We start from the raw sequence: 17531 nt of genomic DNA, 5'->3' as shown, positions 1-17531 counted from the left end.
CAGCGGGCAGCCGGGGATGATGGTGCTGAATGCGCAGAACTACGCCGACTGGAAGATAAAGATGGAGGATCTGCTCATTGTTTGGGACCTGTATGAACCGATCGACAGGTCGGAAATACCCAAGGGGGTACTTGAGACGGAGTGGAGGCTTCTGAACCGGAAAGCCGTTGCAACCATTCGGCAATACGTCGACGTGAGCGTTCTACAACACGTGGCGAACGACACCAACGCATATGAGATGTGGAGGAAGCTGTCGGGCCTCTACGAGAGGAAGAATGCGTTGAACCGGACCTCCCTGATGAGAAAGATAGTGAACCTCAAGTACCGGGACGGCGAGAGTATGGTGGAACACGTAAGCACGTTCATGGGATTCGTGAACCAGCTTGCGGCGATCAAGTTCCCGTTGGAGGATGCAATGCAAGCCATCATCCTGATGTGTACATTGCCGGACAGTTGGGAGAACTTGGTGGTGACTCTCAGCACCTCCTGCGCCGAAGATAACTTGTCCCTACAAACGGTAAAGACAAGTATTTTGAACGAAGAAGCGCGTCGGAGAGATAAAGAACCGGTCTCCGACTCGAAGGCGCTGCTTACCGAATCGGAACGGGGAAGACAATGGAACCGGAGTCCGCAAAGACGGGAGAAGTCGGGGACCCGGTCGCAGTCAAGAGGAAGACCCACATGCTTCCACTGTGGGAAGCCGGGGCACTTCCGGAAGAATTGTCGGCATTACCGAAAAGACAACGGAGCCGACGACACCGATTCGAAGAAGTCACCGGAGAGAAATGGTGCATACCGGGGAGCCACGGACTGGAGAGGTCCGGATCGGCGAGGGCAGGACCGGAAAGGAACGACGGCACTCGCGGCAAGTGAAGAGGAGATCATGCTCATCACCGAAGAAGGTGAACTAAACATTGCCGGCGATGAGACTACCTGGGTGGTCGATTCCGGAGCGTCGTTCCACCTGACCCCGGAAAGCAGATACTTCTCATCCTACACAACCGGTGAACATGGCTGTGTTCGGATGGGAAATGAAGGTACGTGCCGGATTGCCGGCATAGGAGACGTATGGTTGACAACCCCGACCGGATGCAAAATGCTGCTGAAGGATGTCCGACACGTTCCGGAGGTTCGATTGAACCTGATTTCGGCCGGGAGGCTAGACGATGAAGGCTACACATGTAGCATCCGGAACGGCGTAATGAAGTTCAGCAAGGGAAGCCTGATAGTGGCTCGGGCCCAGAAAGTCAACACACTGTACCTTATGAATGCCTGGTTGTGTCCGGAAGAGCTAAATGTGGCAGCCGACACTGCCGGTGAGCTGTGGCACAAAAGACTGTGCCACATGAGTGAGAAGGGGATGAAGAGGCTTGCAGAAGACAACCTTATTCCAGTAAAGCATGTGCACCTGGAGAAGTGCACCGATTGCCTGGCCGGTAAGCAGAACCGAACCTCCTTCCACTCAAGGCCACCGACGAGACGTAGCACACCATTGGAGTTGGTGCACACTGATGTGTGTCAGGTAGAAACGAAGTCACATGGCGGAGCCCAGTACTTCGTGACTTTCATTGATGATCACAGCCGGAAGCTGTGGACGGCACCGTTGAAGACAAAGGACCAAGTGTTGTCCGTCTTCAAAGAACTCCACGCGAGAGTGGAAAGAGAATCCGGCAAGAAGCTGAAAGCGATACGAGTGGATAACGGAGGAGAATACCGGGGGCAGTTCGCGGAGTACTGTCGCTCGAAGGGAATCCGGCTCGAGTTTACTGTGCCGAAGACGCCGGAACTGAACGGGCTGGCCGAGAGGATGAACCGGACCATAATGGAGAGGGTCCGGAGTATGCTAGCGCATGCGAAATTACCCAAGGGGTTTTGGGCTGAGGCGATGTCGACGGCGACATACGTGATAAATAGATCACCCTCAGTACCTTTGGACGGAGACACGCCGTAGAGAGTGTGGACCGGTAGGGAAGTATCCTACCGGCATCTGAAGGTGTTCGGGTGCCTCGCATATGTGCATGTGGCTAAGGACCGGAGAGGAAAGCTAGATCCAAAGACCCGGCCATGCATATTCCTCGGTTACGGCGATGACGAGTTCGGCTACCGAGTATGGGACCCGGTCGACAAGAAGATATTCCGGAGTCGTGATATCATCTTCATGGAGAACAAGACACTTGCCGACTGGGAGTCGGAGAAGAAGGTGAAGAGCTCCAAGTCGACCGGTGAGGATCAACTCTACGAGGAGCAGTCCCGACCGGCAAGAGACCGGTTAGCACTCGAGGATCCGGCCGAAGACGGTGAAGAAACAGAACCGGCCGAAGAAGATGAAAATGATACCGGAACCGGCCCCGATCCCGAAATGGATTCGGATGAAGAAAAATCGGAAGAACCGGTTACCGAAGCTCCGGAACGGAGATATCCTCTAAGAGAGAGAAGGGCCCCCCGGAGATTTCCGGAACCAGAGCACGTGCTGCTAACCGATGAAGGGGAGCCGGAGAGCTTTGAAGAAGCAAAGCATGACACCCAGAGCCGCAGGTGGTTGAGTGCCATGCAGGACGAGATGGATTCCCTGCATGAGAACCACACATATGAACTTGTGGAGTTGCCGAAAGGAAAGCGGGCACTTCGAAACAAGTGGGTGTTCAAGCTGAAATCGGGAGATGCCGGAAACCCCCCGAGATACAAAGCCCGGATCGTGGTGAAGGGGTTTCAGCAGAAGAAGGGCGTCGACTTCGACGAGATATTTGCCCCTGTAGTGAAGATGACCTCCATCCGGACGGTGCTGAGCATAGCGGCAAGCATGGACCTCGAGGTAGAACAGATGGACGTGAAGACGGCATTCCTTCACGGTGACCTCGAAGAAGAGATCTACATGCAGCAACCGGAAGGATTCGAGAAGAAAGGGAAGGAGCACCTGGTATGCCGGTTGAAGAAGAGCCTTTACGGACTGAAGCAGGCTCCCCGGCAATGGTACCGGAAGTTCGACTCCTTCATGACCGACGAAGGGTACCACAAAACGCAGTCTGATCACTGCGTGTTTGTGAAGAAGTTCGAAGGAGGAGACTCTCTAATACTCCTCCTGTACGTGGACGACATGTTGATCGTCGGACGGGACCAGGTCAAGATACGGGCGCTGAAGAAAGCGCTTCACCGAACCTTCTCAATGAAGGACCTGGGTCCGGCGAGGCAAATACTAGGGATGCACATCATCCGGGACCGGAAGAAGAAGCAGTTGTGGCTGTCACAGGAGAAGTACGTGACAAAGGTGCTTCACCAGTTCAACATGTCGGAAGCAAGACCGGTCGGGTCAACTCTCCCGGCAAACTGCAAGTTGTCCAGCAAGCAAAGCCCCAAGACAAAGGCTGAGAAGGAGGACATGATGAAAGTACCATATGCCTCTGCCGTCGGAAGCTTGATGTACGCAATGGTGTGTACAAGACCGGACATAGGATATGCAGTTGGAGTGGTGAGCCGGTACATGAGCAATCCCGGCAAAGAGCACTGGAACGCGGTCAAGTGGATACTCCGATACCTGAAGGGCACGGCAAACGTGTGCCTCCGATTCGGCTCCGGTAAGCCCGAATTCGACGGCTTTACCGATTCGGATATGTCGGCTGATGCAGATACCAGCCGGTCCACATCAGGGTATGTGATGACGTATGCAGGTGGAGCTGTTTCGTGGCAGTCGAGGCTGCAGAAGACGGTTGCGCTGTCAACCACGGAGGCGGAGTACATGGCGGCTGTTGAAGCCGGCAAGGAAATAATATGGATGAAGGACTTCATTAGAGAGCTCGGTATCCGACAGGAGGAGTACCGACTCTACTGCGATAGTCTGAGTGCCATCCACCTTGCGAAGAACGCGGCCTACCATTCCCGGACGAAACACATCCAGCGTAGATACCACTGGATCCGGGAAAGAATAGAAGACAAGGAGTTCGTGCTGACGAAGATCCACACGGACGAGAATGGGTCGGATATGCTGACCAAGGTGCTCACACCCGACAAGCTGGAAGCATGCCGGAAGAGGATCGGGTTGGAGAGACATCCCATGCCGAAGTGAAGGGGGAGTTTGTTGGGATTTCGGTCCCTCCGGATGGGATGTCCGGAGATGAATGACGGCAAGCCCGGAGGCTGTTACGGAACCGTATGATGAAGAGTACCCGGCATGAAGCAGGATGAAGAGTACCCGGTTACGGAGCCGGATGCTGAAGACCCCGGTTACGGAGTCGGTTGACGTATGTACCCGGAGAGAGATCCGGATGCGGGGACATATCTGTGAATATGTTTGCCAAGGGCCCTTGAGGCTATATTTGTAAATAGCCCGAAAGTCATATGTGTATAAATATGACTTAGGGCAAACAGTTTTAGTTGTTGCTCTTTTTTTTCTGTTTTCCACTAAGAGGGAGCGAAGTGAGAGCAGCCGAGAGAGAGTGAGAGAGAAGGAGGAAGGAAGAGGTCGACGCCTCTGTGTAATACCGCCGCCTGTGGCGAGGACAGCGAGTTCAAGGTCGTCGCCTTGCAGCTCGCCATTGTACATTCCCGCGTATAGTGATAGTTGGAGTCTTGCACTCCCGTGGTTTTTTTCCCATTTAGGGTTTTCCACGTAAAACATCCAGTGTGCCCTTCTCTCTATTGTTTTCGTGCATTGTTGTATTTCCTGTTTTCTGTGAATCGATCCTGTTCCTCGGTTGTGGCCGAGCACGGAATTCCGACAGTTCGTTGATTCCGGTGCCTCATATCACATGACATCCCACAAAGAGTGGTTTAATGTCTTGCGTATACCGGATCGACCCGGCTTCGTAGAGACGGGAGACGACACCACACATCCCATTCGGCACATCGGCAATGTCCCATTCGGGAAAGAAGGCAAGCAAACTTGCATCAAGAATATTTTACACGTGCCCACAATAATGAAGAATTTGGTCTCCGTTAGCCAAATCGTGGAGCAAGGCACGCAAGTCCGCTTCAACAACAAAGGTTGTTTCATCGAGAAAGATGGCTGAGTCATAGCCAAGGGACGGAGAAACGGTCGAATGTTCATCCTTGATTTGAACGAGGTGAAATCGTCCATGTATGCCAAAGGTCTCAAAACCGAGACAAGCATCGAGTTGTGGCACAAAAGAATCAGCCACATAAACCTCCAACGGCTTCGAGCAATGCAATCAAAGGGAGTCATCATCGGACTTCCGACATTCGAGTCGAAACAAGTCGACCGAGTATGCGAAGCATGCCAACTCAACAAACAACATCGACTCACATTCTCGAAGGAGAGCTACGCAAGCAAAGGCCTCCTCGACATTATACACTCAGATGTATGGGGACCGGCTCAAACGCCGACGATTGGCGGATGCCGATTCTATGTCCCCTTCATTGACGACTACTCTCGCTACACGTGGATCTTCCCAATGAAGAAGAAGGGTGAAGTGTTCTCCCACTTCCAAAAGCTCAAGGGCCAAGTCGAAAAAAAAACCGGTCGGCACATTCGATGCCTATGATTGGATGGAGGCAAGGAGTACTTCTCCGATGAATTCACCTCCTACCTCCAAAGTGAAGGCATTCGGAGAGAATTCTCATGTCGACACACACCCCAACAAAATGGAGTCGCCGAAAGGAAGAATCGGCAAATACTCGAGGTAGTACGGGCCATGTTACATGAGAAGCACATGCCAAACTTCTATTGGGCCAACGCGGCATCCACGACTGTCTATCTCATTAATCGATGCACCACTAATGGAGTGCATGAGCTAACTCCGTACAAGCTCGTCAGAAGGAAGTTGATCCTGTCTCACCTCAAGGTGTTCAGAAGCATTGCGAATGTACGCATCCCAAACGAACAACGACAGAAGCCCGACGCGAAGTCGGAGGAATGTATTCTCATAGGATACTCGTCTGAGAAAAATGCATACAAGTGCTACAGCCATTCTACCCAATCAGTTTGGGTAAGTCGAGACGTAGTCTTTGACGAGTCCGCATCCTGGTACGCACCAGAGACAACTTTGATTCCGATTCCGCTCGACCCGGAATCCGCCAAACAAGAGGTAGAAGATGGAGATCGCTTCGAACACATGTTCGAAGAAAGTCCGATTACGACAAGGCTTAGTGGGCCACAAGAGCCCCCGTGCGACCCAAGCACATCGCGACTAAGTACGACCTTGGACAAAGGCAAAGGTGTGGTGTACCCATCATGCGGACACCCGGAGTAAAGAAGGCGCTCACATCAGCGAGCAAAAAACTTCGACTCTCATTTAGAACTAAGAACCCCGTCACTTGGCACGGCTACAACGAGTACATGGCCCATCACTATGCCTTCGCAATGAAAGTGCCGGCCAAACAAGAGCAAAAGAGCTCCACCGAAGTGGCTCGTATCCCACAATGGGTGGAAGTAGTCGGCCTTCGCCCACACACTACAAGCCTTCATCACCGGCTTGAGGGGGAGGACCCAACATTGCCACGTTGAAGAAAGTCGAAGGCCAGACGGAAGCCACACAGAAACCGCACAGAAGCCGACATCGAAAGTCGGACAATGCCGAAAGCAGAACTAGATGTTAGAGGCCTCACACTTGAGCTTGAGGGGGCGTGTTGAGAGATCAAGCTCAACTTAGTTTAGTTAGTTAGTCAACCATGTAACTTCTTAGTTACCTAGATAGAATCTAGTTAGAAGTGTTGACTATAACGCCTTAAATAGGACCTTGTACTTAAGTGGGATATTCTAGATCCTCCACTCCCAAGTACATTTAATATAGGACTTACACCCTTGTACCCATATTCTCCTCACACATGTGCACCCTTACACATGAGATCTATATATACCCCATTGTGGGTATTTTTGTATTTTGATGATGATGATGCTAATCTAATATAAATATAGAGTTAACCATCCCCCATCTTGTGTTGTTCATAAGTGTAACTTCCTCTCTCTCTTCCTCTCACACACATACACACACATATCACTTAATCTTCCGCTTAACTTTATCGCATAATTAGGTACTAATTAACCCTTGCTTAATTACCTAATTCTTAACAAATCTTTCCAAGATCTTTGTCACATACTTCTGTTATGATAACCATAACATGTTCTTAGTTCTGTCACGAACTATGTGCATCCTTGATATTTGCTTTGCCGGTCCAACATCTTTCATGGCAAACGACTTGCCTAGTGCTTTCTTCAAGCTCACTATCTTCTTGGTGTCTTATCCAACCACTAACATGTTGTCAACATAAAGCAAGAGAATCAAGAAGTTGCCTTCATCTTACCTTTTGAAAAACACACAATGATCAACTTGTGTTTTATGGAACCCATGTTCCAGCATGAAGGATTCGAACTTCTTGTACCATTGGCATGGAGCTTGCTTCCGACCATACAAGCTTTTCCTTAGTCAACACACCCGATTGTCTTTTCCTTTCTCCACAAAGCCTTCGGCTTGTTGCATATAGATCCCTTCATCTAATTCGCCATGCAAGAATGTTGTCTTGACATCCAATTGTTCTATTTCTAGATCATACTGGCATCAATACTTAACATTGTTCGAATGGATGTCATCTTTACAACTGGTGCGAAGATCTCATCAAAATCGACCCCTTTCTTCTGTTGAAATCCCTTTACTACAATTTGGGCCTTGTATCTAGGTGTGATACCATCTTCCCCATTTTTCAATTTGAATACCCATTTGTTCCTCAAGGCTCTCTTGCCTTTCGATAGCTCCACCAAGTCGTAAGTGTAACTTTCATGTATGGAGTCTATTTCGCCTTGCATTGCACTTTGTCATTCCTCTTTGTGCTCATCAGCCATGGCTTTTTCATAGCATTCTAGCTCACCTTCATTAGTCAACAGATAGAACATATTGACTGGAGTATCGAGTGGGTGCTCTCCTTTGTCTGAGTGGATATCACACCTCCCATAGTCAGCTCAGGTTCGGATGTATTTGTTGACTCTTCATTCGGCTCGAGTTCATGCATGTCGATCAGTTGCTGAAGATCGACTGACTCCAACTCATATGCCTTAATCGATCTCTGAAGGTAGAACGACTCAGACTCATATGTATCAGTCGGTTGCTCTGAGTCGACTAATTCCGATTTGGCTAAGTCGACTAGCTATCTTCTAACAGTCAATTGTGTCTAATCAACTAGACATGTGATCATAGAAGTGGGAGTCGACTAGGAAGCCAATTCCGACTTCTATTGTTTCCAATCCTCGATTTTCTTGTCTTCCAAGAACACGATGTTCCGACTTCTCACCACTTTCTTGTCGAGTAAATACCACAACCTGTAGCCGAATTCATCCTCTGAGTACCCCAAGAATATGCATGGTTTCAACTTGTTGTCGAGCTTCGACCTCTGGTCTTTTGCAACATGCATATATGTCAGACATCTGAACACCTTCAAGTGTTGATAGGAGACATCTTTACCTGTACATGCCCTCTGTGGGACATCACCTTTCAGGGGCACTGAGGGATACCTGTTGATCGTGCACTGATAAACAAACGTGTACATTGCCTCATCCCAATACGATTTTGACAGCTTTGCATGCGACAACATCCTCCTCACTCTTTCCATGATAGTTCGATTCATCCTCTCTACAAGCCCATTCAGCTCAGGGGTCTTAGGCACTATATATTCGAGTCAAATACCTTGGGACTTGCAATACTCTTCGAACTGTCCTTTGTACTCGTCACAATTGTTGGTTCAAACAGCCTTCAGCTTTTGACCCAACTCTCTTTTAGCTCTAGCCTGAAACTCTTTGAAGAACGACAATACTTGATCCTTTTACTTTAGTACGAAAGCCCACAACTTTTGACGGTACTCGTTAATGAACGTTACGAAGTACTGTTCGCCAAGTGTGATGGAGCATCCACGTAGCACACGTCTGTGTGTACCAGTTCCAGTGCAATTTCTCTTCTCTTTGGTGGTCTCGAGTGGAACACAGCTCTATTTTGCTTTCTGGCCATGCCGTCAACACATCTCTCCAAGTGCACTCCTTTGACTTCTGGAAGAAGTTTCTAGTCGACTGGGATATGCATGCCTCTCTCGCTTATGTGGCCAAGCCTCTTGTGCCATATCTCTCCACTCGAGTTGGTTGCCACGTTTGCTTCGTCCTTGCACAGCTTGGCATGCATCATATACAAAGTGCCACGTTTCTATGCTCGGGCCACTATGAGATTTCCCTGATAGAACTTCCATTTGTCGTTTCGAAAATTACCATTGTCGCCTTCATCATCCATTCATCCATTCGATATCAGATTCAGCCTAATATCTAGCACATGTCGAGCATCCCTCAAGGTCAACCAACAACCGGTCAACATTTTCAAGCATACACTTCCAATGTCAGCTATCTTGCATTCTCCATTGTCTCCCATCTTTACATAGCTATAGTCACTAGTTGTGTAAGACGAGAAACACTCTCTCGAGGGAGTTATATGGAATCATGCACTGAAGTCGATCACCCAAGCACACTCTTCACTTGCAAGGTTTGCAATTGCCTGCTCACAAATGAATAGAAATTCTTCTTCACTCGTAGCCATAGCTGAAGTGCCCTTCTCCTCAGAAATCTTTTTGGGTTCGACATTGTTTGGAGCACCTTTGTCTTTCTTAAGGTGTCAATAGTCTTTCTAGAAGTGTCTAGGTTTTCCACAATAGATGCATGTGAGCTTTCCTTTGGATTTGGACCTAACATGAGATTTGTCTCTCTTATGTAGACTTCTCTACTTGCTTCTTCCTTTGTCGAGATTTTGAGCCACATTGACCTCCGATTGGGATATGATGTTGGTTTAGTACTAATGTAGCACTATTACAACCTAACGTAGAGGCACACAATTTGTTCAATACTAAATTGATTTTGTACATGTATATTAGGGTTAATTAGTATTGACTCATTTTTTGTAGAGGTATAATTTTGTATTTAAAATCACTCACGTTAGAATTGTTTGAGTGAATGTTGTAATATCTAACAACAAAACACCAAGTACGGGCATAGAACCAACCTTACACATCGAAGGGCTCTTGGATATGTTGAGCATCTAATCTCTAAGGTTGGCCCTACAATTAGATGCGTCAATCTCCAAGGTATAATGATTGTTCATACTTCATTTTATTATTCTGTGTACGTCTACTAAAGATATTTTAGACTATTAAATATGTCAACAAGAAGCACGTCTACTAAAGATATTTTAGACTATTAAATATGTCAACAAGAAGCAGCTTATACACCACAAAAATTGTATGAAAAAGGGAAGAAGTGCAAGGATATAGAAGGGATGGGTCATGCATATTCTCATATATATAAGTTTTGTTTTAGCCATTAACCCGTGATTAAGATTAATACAGTCTTATGTGTTTTTAGATATAGATGATTTGTGAAGCTAGAGAGGATAGGTAAGAACATCATAAAGACTTTAGCATTATCCCATGCACCTTTGGAGACTCCGATTATGCATCTTTTCACATGTGTTTGTTTCGATCGTTATCCCCATGATTGTGAGTTTTGATATTGGCATGTGATTTCAAATGTACTTGGGACAATGTGCAGAGGATGATGTTGAATTGCAACATGATGACTTTGGCACCCTCCATGCACCATTCTGGCACCATCATAAGTATATTCAAGAGAAGATTCCAAACATAAACACTGATGAAGAGGTCACTATGGATCGTTAGTATGAATAAGATGAAATAGAGAGTATGCTATCTCCTATATTGTGTCCATAGGTGTGGGTGTGGATGGGTGTGAGTATGTTGTGTGAGTGTGTGGCGCGTATGTGCAGCACAATATACTATTAAAACGAATTGAAGAATCAACCAAAAGAACGGCATTAGATTATGAACTTTCTTTTATTGGTGAGAGCAAGCCACAAATAAATTATTTGCAGTATGTGGTTCAATGGCAAAATGAAATGATACTGTTTTTTTTCTAAAGGCGGCTGATTCTTTTGTATATATACATGAGTAAAAATTTCCTTTACTCAAAAGCTGATATTTTCCTTTGTTAAATATACACAGCAGCAAAGAGAAACCTAGTCAGCGGGCTTTACTTGGCTTGTCATGCGTATAATCTCTTCATAGATGGTCCTGCCATATTTGTTTTTTCCATCTTAGAAGCTGAAATATATTAGATCCATATGCATATTGTATAACATCCCTCCAGTTTTTAGCTGTTTTAAGGATAGATTTCACATACCAGGAAAATGCTTGATGAACAGCCCTCCTCCCAGCTCGAGGAAGGACTCCAGCAAAGAAACCACTAATTCCATGCACCTGAATCATTACCAAAATTAAGCCTTACAGAAAAAAATTAATCCAAAGAAACTACTGGACAACTAGCAATAAATATAATGGTAGATATATATATATATATATATATATTTGGTTACCTTGAATATAGTACGTGCCGCTGAAAATATACTGACGTGGCCTGTATTATGCAACTGCATCCTCGTCCTTACCTATGTTCAAAAGAAATCCAAGAAATATGAACATTTTGTAGGAACTATTTTCTGGACCAAAATAAAAAACTTGCAGAGCAAAACCATTATTAGTTTTTTAATCCCAACCTCATAAACAATGAGGATCTGTACATGTAATCCTCCCTCTCTATTAAAAATGGCGTTTTTCATTTATTTCTCATGATGATAACCTTCTTTTACCCATTTAGGTTAAATTGAAAATACTTTCTAAAATAACAAAAATTCCATGTTTTTCAGGTATTTTAGCTTTACGCCTCTCTACCTATGATTCACACGATGGGATTTTGAGGATGAGTAGAAATGTCATTTTACCAGGGAAGATTGGGGCATAGAATTGTTCATATTGGAAAATAGATAATGAGATAAATGAATTTGCCGTGGACAAGAGACGTGCTCTGTGCTCCTCTCATATATTGCATACTTCCAAATAATGACTTCTAACTGCAGACCAATGGTTTATGCAGGTATATATAGAGTTCCATGTAGTTGGTACCTTGCCTTTTGCACATAGCTATCATCATTCCACGAAGTTATTTCCCTTTTAGGAGCTCCAAATTCAACCCACCATGGAGATTCCCAGGAAAGCCCTTCGAATTCAATGGTTTTGATACCATAACACCCACAAGTTTTGCTCTTCACAAAATTATTATAGCATAGATCCATGTGAACAAGAACAACTTGTTTGGATGAACATGAGTGTTAAATATTAAACCTTGAGCACGTAAGCAATAGTTCAGGGATACAGAGGGAACTGGAACAGACACATATCACACATTCATAAGCGAAAATCCAATTTACCCCCATTAGTTGCTCAGCTTAATGATTTAGGAACTTAACTCTATACAACATATAGCCTATTTTAACTACCTCTACCCACTGATTCATTCACATTTGTGTAGTTTCTGCACTCTTTCAAAACTACTTAGGACTGCATCAATATCAAATATAGGATATATATTTGATTATAAGACACAATTATGCCATCATTCCTTCTAGAAGAATATTAACTGTAAGAGCACAGTATTTATATATATTTGTTTATAAGAAAGACATAGCTATGCATAACTATCCCATTTTAGAAAACTCAGTTCCAGACATGTGCCATTATTCCTTCTAGAAAAATATTAACTGTGAGAAGCACAACGAGAATAGACCCTTACCACATCAGGTGGATGAGTCATAACAGTTGCAGTTGCTCCCGCTACAGCTCCTGAACAAGGAGGAAACAGAGCGCAAAATTAGTGGTCAAACGCACAATGTCCATAATTTAAAACAAACTTTGATAAATAATTATATATCCCATAATCAAGTGAAAGCTTTACCAGCCAGAAAATTTAAATGCAACTGTGAATTTTTCTCTTGACCTTGCCACTCTAAAACATCAAATAAATAACAATAACAGGATCAGCATGATATAAATAGATTAAAAACTTCATGATAACCTTGAAATACTTCGAACAATGTGCCTAATGATTTGAAATTTTCAGATTTATTCTTCCTTACTTTAGCATCATCACAACGTTCATAAATACTTCAGAATCCAGATTAATCTCGAAATGGCTCAATACATAAATGACACTAACATTCACACACATACCGAGAGAGTGGCAAAGCTAGACCTGTTAGGTTCCTTTGTATGCTGCTGTAGAAGAGAAGATATAGACCAGAATAAGGTGCATCTCTCAGGATTGTTGGAAGCAAACCACTGTAAAGGCCTACAAAGAACGGGAGACTATTAAACAATGTCTATAAATATCTGAATTACTAACCACTAGTTTGTTTAAGATATTACCTTTCAACCCTTCTGCGCGGCTAATGACAGTTAGTGCACTTATGATGTTAGAGTATCGCATACCTGATGCTGCTTCATACTGCAATCCCCTGCATTGTATTGTAAATCAGATTTAACTGGCTAACATGAAGTTCAAAACTAGCAAACTAGTTCCCTTAACACATAGCAATCTCAGCTCAAAGTAGTGGTTCAGTTCAGCTCAAACCAGATTGGATGACTCAAACCTAGTTTAAAATGGAACAATTTAAAATAATCAAAACTTAACCAAACCGTCAAACTGTTCTTTTTTTTCCAGAAAACGGTTTTAATTTAAAGTCGAAACTGTTTAAACCAATATCATTTAAGAGATCCTCAAACCTAAACACTTTAAAACCAAACCATTTGAGAGACCCCCCGATCTGAACTGTTTAAACCCATAGGCATAAACCATTCAAAGCGTTTCACAAATACTTTGCATAAAAAATAAATTTGAGAGTCAAGAGCTTTAAAATATGGAAAAGCTACATTCAAAAAATATGAAAAAAAAGTTCTCATAACATTGAAAAAATACTCATAATTCATAAGAGGTTCATAAAGTTAATAAAACATCAAGTTTATTGGAGTTCAAAATCTTCAAAAGTTGAGAGTAAGGAAATAAATAAAAATCAACATTAAAGAAACATATTCATTTTAATGTCAAATAGCCTTAAGGTGTTTAAACCACAGTTTCAAACTTGATAAACCGTAAACCGTTAAGCTTAACATTTTCAAATCAAACAATCAACCTTCCACGACAAGCAAAACAAAACCAAATTGTTCAAGTCATTTAACCATGTTTGGCTCAAACCAAACTGTCACCTATTGCTATTAACATATATATACATATACATATATACATACATATATATATATACAGAGGCAGAGATGATGAATGAATATGTCTTATATACATATCCAACATCATTTGAGAAACAATGGGATTCATGTGGTGAGGGAATGCATTGAAGAAGACACATTCATATCACTTGCATCATATGCTAGGAAAAACAATTATATAATAATCATATGATGTGCAGAATAAATCAAATAAAACAATTTCAACCAATCCTCCATGTCCTGCATAATATGCTAGAGAAAACAATTAAATATGTATAGTGTGATGAGAAAAATACATAAAAAGGACATGTTCATTGATCATATGCTAATGCAAAAAATATATTCATTCAGCCCTTAGTAAATGCATCACTTATATGCTGCAGAAAAACAAATCAAGGATTCAATCAAAATCAAGTAGCATAAAACTTGCCACTCAAGTCTTGACAACCGTGATGAAGCAAATGAAAAATGCTACAACAAACCAAAGAAGACATACTCTTTCATCCCCCTTTGAATATTCTTGCAAGATATTCATAGGTAAAACCAAAATCAAGCCCTCAAATGACCAGGTCTAAACTGTTTGCCCTACCATATGATGCAATAACATCTACCAAACATCAAAATAGAAAAAGAAAATTCAAAATAGCAACTCTACCTCCATGCGAGTCTTGACGACAGTAATGGGGCAGACGAGGAAAGCAGCGACAGATCTAGTTAGCGCGCCCGCACCAAGGATAACCGAATTCGGGAGCGTCTTGCGGAGTTGTTCAGTCGATGCCCCCCCTGAGGAAGAAGGGGAGGTGAAGCTACCTGTGGAAAGCAGTGACAAGATGGGGCCGAGCATAGAGAAGTAAAGTCCAGCACCAATCCCAACGCGCACGAATGCAGGAGTTGTGCCCGCCCATAGCCCCAATGCCCCTTTACGAGAAATGATATATTTTACTACATCTCGGATCCCAGGGTTTGTGGAGGATGGAGATGCTTGAATGTGGGTCTTTACGACATCGAATGGTTGGAAGAGAACTGTGGATGTTGCTCCTGCCATAGCTCCTGCCAAGAAGTTCTTGCCCACCCCGAGCCCTGACTTCTGGGTTTTTCTTTCTTCTACTGCATTTGATTTTTTTTTGACTTCTACTCCACTTGGTTCCGAGTCGAAGCCTCCTCCTTTGCGACTTCCTGCTGCTGCTGCTTCATCTCCAGCCATAGCCCTCTCTCTGTCTCTGTCTCTGTCTCTGTCTCTGTCTCTCTCTGTCTCTTGCAGCAAGCTAACAGAGAGCTTCTCGCTCGCCAGCGATCCAACAATCCGATTGCACCTCCCTCCTTCCCATAAAAATGTAAATAGATAAATAATTAATTAATTAATTAAATAAATGTATATATATATACACATCATCATGTATGTACATACATACATGTAAGTTGTAACATATCTATCTATGTATATATATGCCCGCGCGCACGCGTGTTGTGTATGTACACGTGCCTGGAACGGACGGTGCAGGGAGAGGGATGAATGGGCTTTCATCTTCTTCTTCTTCTTCTTGTGCAAATCTGGACCGTCCAATCATTATCTCGAAGAACGCGAGCGCCCATTTCTAACCCGCCTCCATCACGTTGTCGCACACGTGCGTGTGTTCCTCGAGCGGGACCATGAGGGTCTTGGATTAGGGGAGGTCACAAGAACTAGGAGGGTGTGGATGTTAGGTGACTCGAAGGCTCATCAAAGTCGAAAGCTCTTCAAGACTCGAAATCTCATTAGAGTCGAAGGCTCGTCAGAGTAATGAGTCGAATGAATATTAACGCGCAAGGTTAAAATCGAAACACGCGAATAGCACAAAAATATATGAGATTACGAAGGGATTGATTGCACAATAATAAGAAATAAATGGGCCACTCTGTATGCCGAAATAGGGTTTACAAAGGTTCTAGATAAATGATTATAATGGTACTAATGTCGAGTTAACCACTAATACAAACGGAAACAAAAATGAGAGCATTGAAGCTTTCGATATAGACGAGTTAAGTGGGATGCCGAGACCATGACCACCTCCAATGGTTACACTGCCTTGAATCGGAGTAGTGTTTGTTCTTGGGTCACATTGTCCTCCCTTCAAACGACCGGTATGTGAGCTTGTCGAAACCCTTCTTTGAAGCCACCAACACGTAATGGTGCTAGCTAAAGAATTAGTCTCAAGGTATGCTTGAGAACAACAAGAAGAAGAAGAACCCTAAATGCTCACGAAGAAGAGGAAAATAAAACCCGAATACCTCAAGGACATTGAGGAGAAGAAGAATGGAAAAACAATCCTCACGAAGCCTAATGGTGCACTCTTAAAACACAACATGAGCGACACGAAATAAGCTATCTTCTCTTTCTTTCATATAAAAAGAGCCACCTAATTTCGACATTTAATGCTTTTATTCTGTATTTTTCTTCGAAATAGAAAAAAGGATAAATAGTCCTTAATTTGCACCACGCTAAAATATTCAAACTCTACACCTTTTAAATCAAATGAAGGCCATATCCCCTAATCTTATTCATATTTTTATGTTTTCTTAAATATGTGTACATACTACAATCTATGGCCCCTTTGCTTTCCTTTTTCCTTTCCCCACATTTTATACACTTTCTTTTTCCCCTCTTTATCCATGTTTCTACCGTTAGCCATACCAAATCACGGCAACATCAAATCTACTTCAATGTTTCTAACACCACATTTGTCATTTCTATCCAAGGCTAATGAATTTTGAAACGGTCAATGGATTTTCTAACGAGATCATGCAAGCCATGGCACGAACGACCTTCCGTCTTTCCCTCGCGGCCCTCCTCCTCCTCCTCTCCTCCCCACCCCATCCCTGCAGACAATTTCAAACATACCCTCTCACTTCCCATATTCGTTTAACCCTAATCACGCCCCTCCCCCCCCCTCCTTACTTCCTACAAATTTGATGCATGCCCCCCCTTTATTTTCTATAAACCCCCCTCATACCCCTCCCCCATTTTTTAACCATGCCCCTATGCATTTCCCCCCTAATAACCCCCACAACGTTTCCCTATTTCCAAACTATACCCCTCCCCCTTTTCATGCATTTCCTACACATACCCCCCCCTTCTTTACTCATAACTCCCCTTCTACTTCTAGTAGATTTCAATATTCTACCGCACCCTCAAAATTTCCCCCACACTTATATGAAATCCCTCATAGAAAACAACCTATCCGTACTCACAATAATCGGCCCCTTCCCACAAAACTACAAACTTTCCCATGTAATAATGTTAGGACAAAAAACGTGTAGCTAGGCGTGCCAAACGCGATAGTAAACAGTTTCGGCACGCCATACATCCCGCGAAACGTCTCTTTTACCTTCTCGATAGACCTACTTCTACTTTAGATACTTTCATGTGGTTAGGACGTCATACACCTAAT

The 17531-nt window shown here is 44.0% G+C and overlaps 1 protein-coding gene across 1 annotated transcript; it reads right to left on the bottom strand.

Moving 5' to 3' along the window:
* Positions 1 to 10801: 10801 nt before the first annotated feature.
* LOC147853186 (uncharacterized) lies at positions 10802 to 15322 on the bottom strand. Its single transcript, XM_087333709.1, has 8 exons — positions 14759 to 15322; positions 13249 to 13327; positions 13076 to 13171; positions 12779 to 12829; positions 12617 to 12666; positions 11364 to 11435; positions 11171 to 11247; positions 10802 to 11061 (listed from the first exon to the last, which is right to left on the bottom strand). Exons 1-8 carry the CDS (start codon positions 15305 to 15307, stop codon positions 11007 to 11009), a joined length of 1029 nt encoding a protein of 342 aa, XP_087189835.1. The 5' UTR covers positions 15308 to 15322; the 3' UTR covers positions 10802 to 11006.
* Positions 15323 to 17531: the final 2209 nt, after the last annotated feature.

Source organism: Azolla caroliniana, unplaced genomic scaffold (assembly GCF_043228905.1).
Source record: "Azolla caroliniana isolate FFs.n. ecotype wild unplaced genomic scaffold, voAzoCaro1.0.p SCAF_17, whole genome shotgun sequence".
NCBI lineage: Eukaryota > Viridiplantae > Streptophyta > Polypodiopsida > Salviniales > Salviniaceae > Azolla > Azolla caroliniana.
This window is presented reverse-complemented; position numbering and strand designations above follow the sequence as displayed.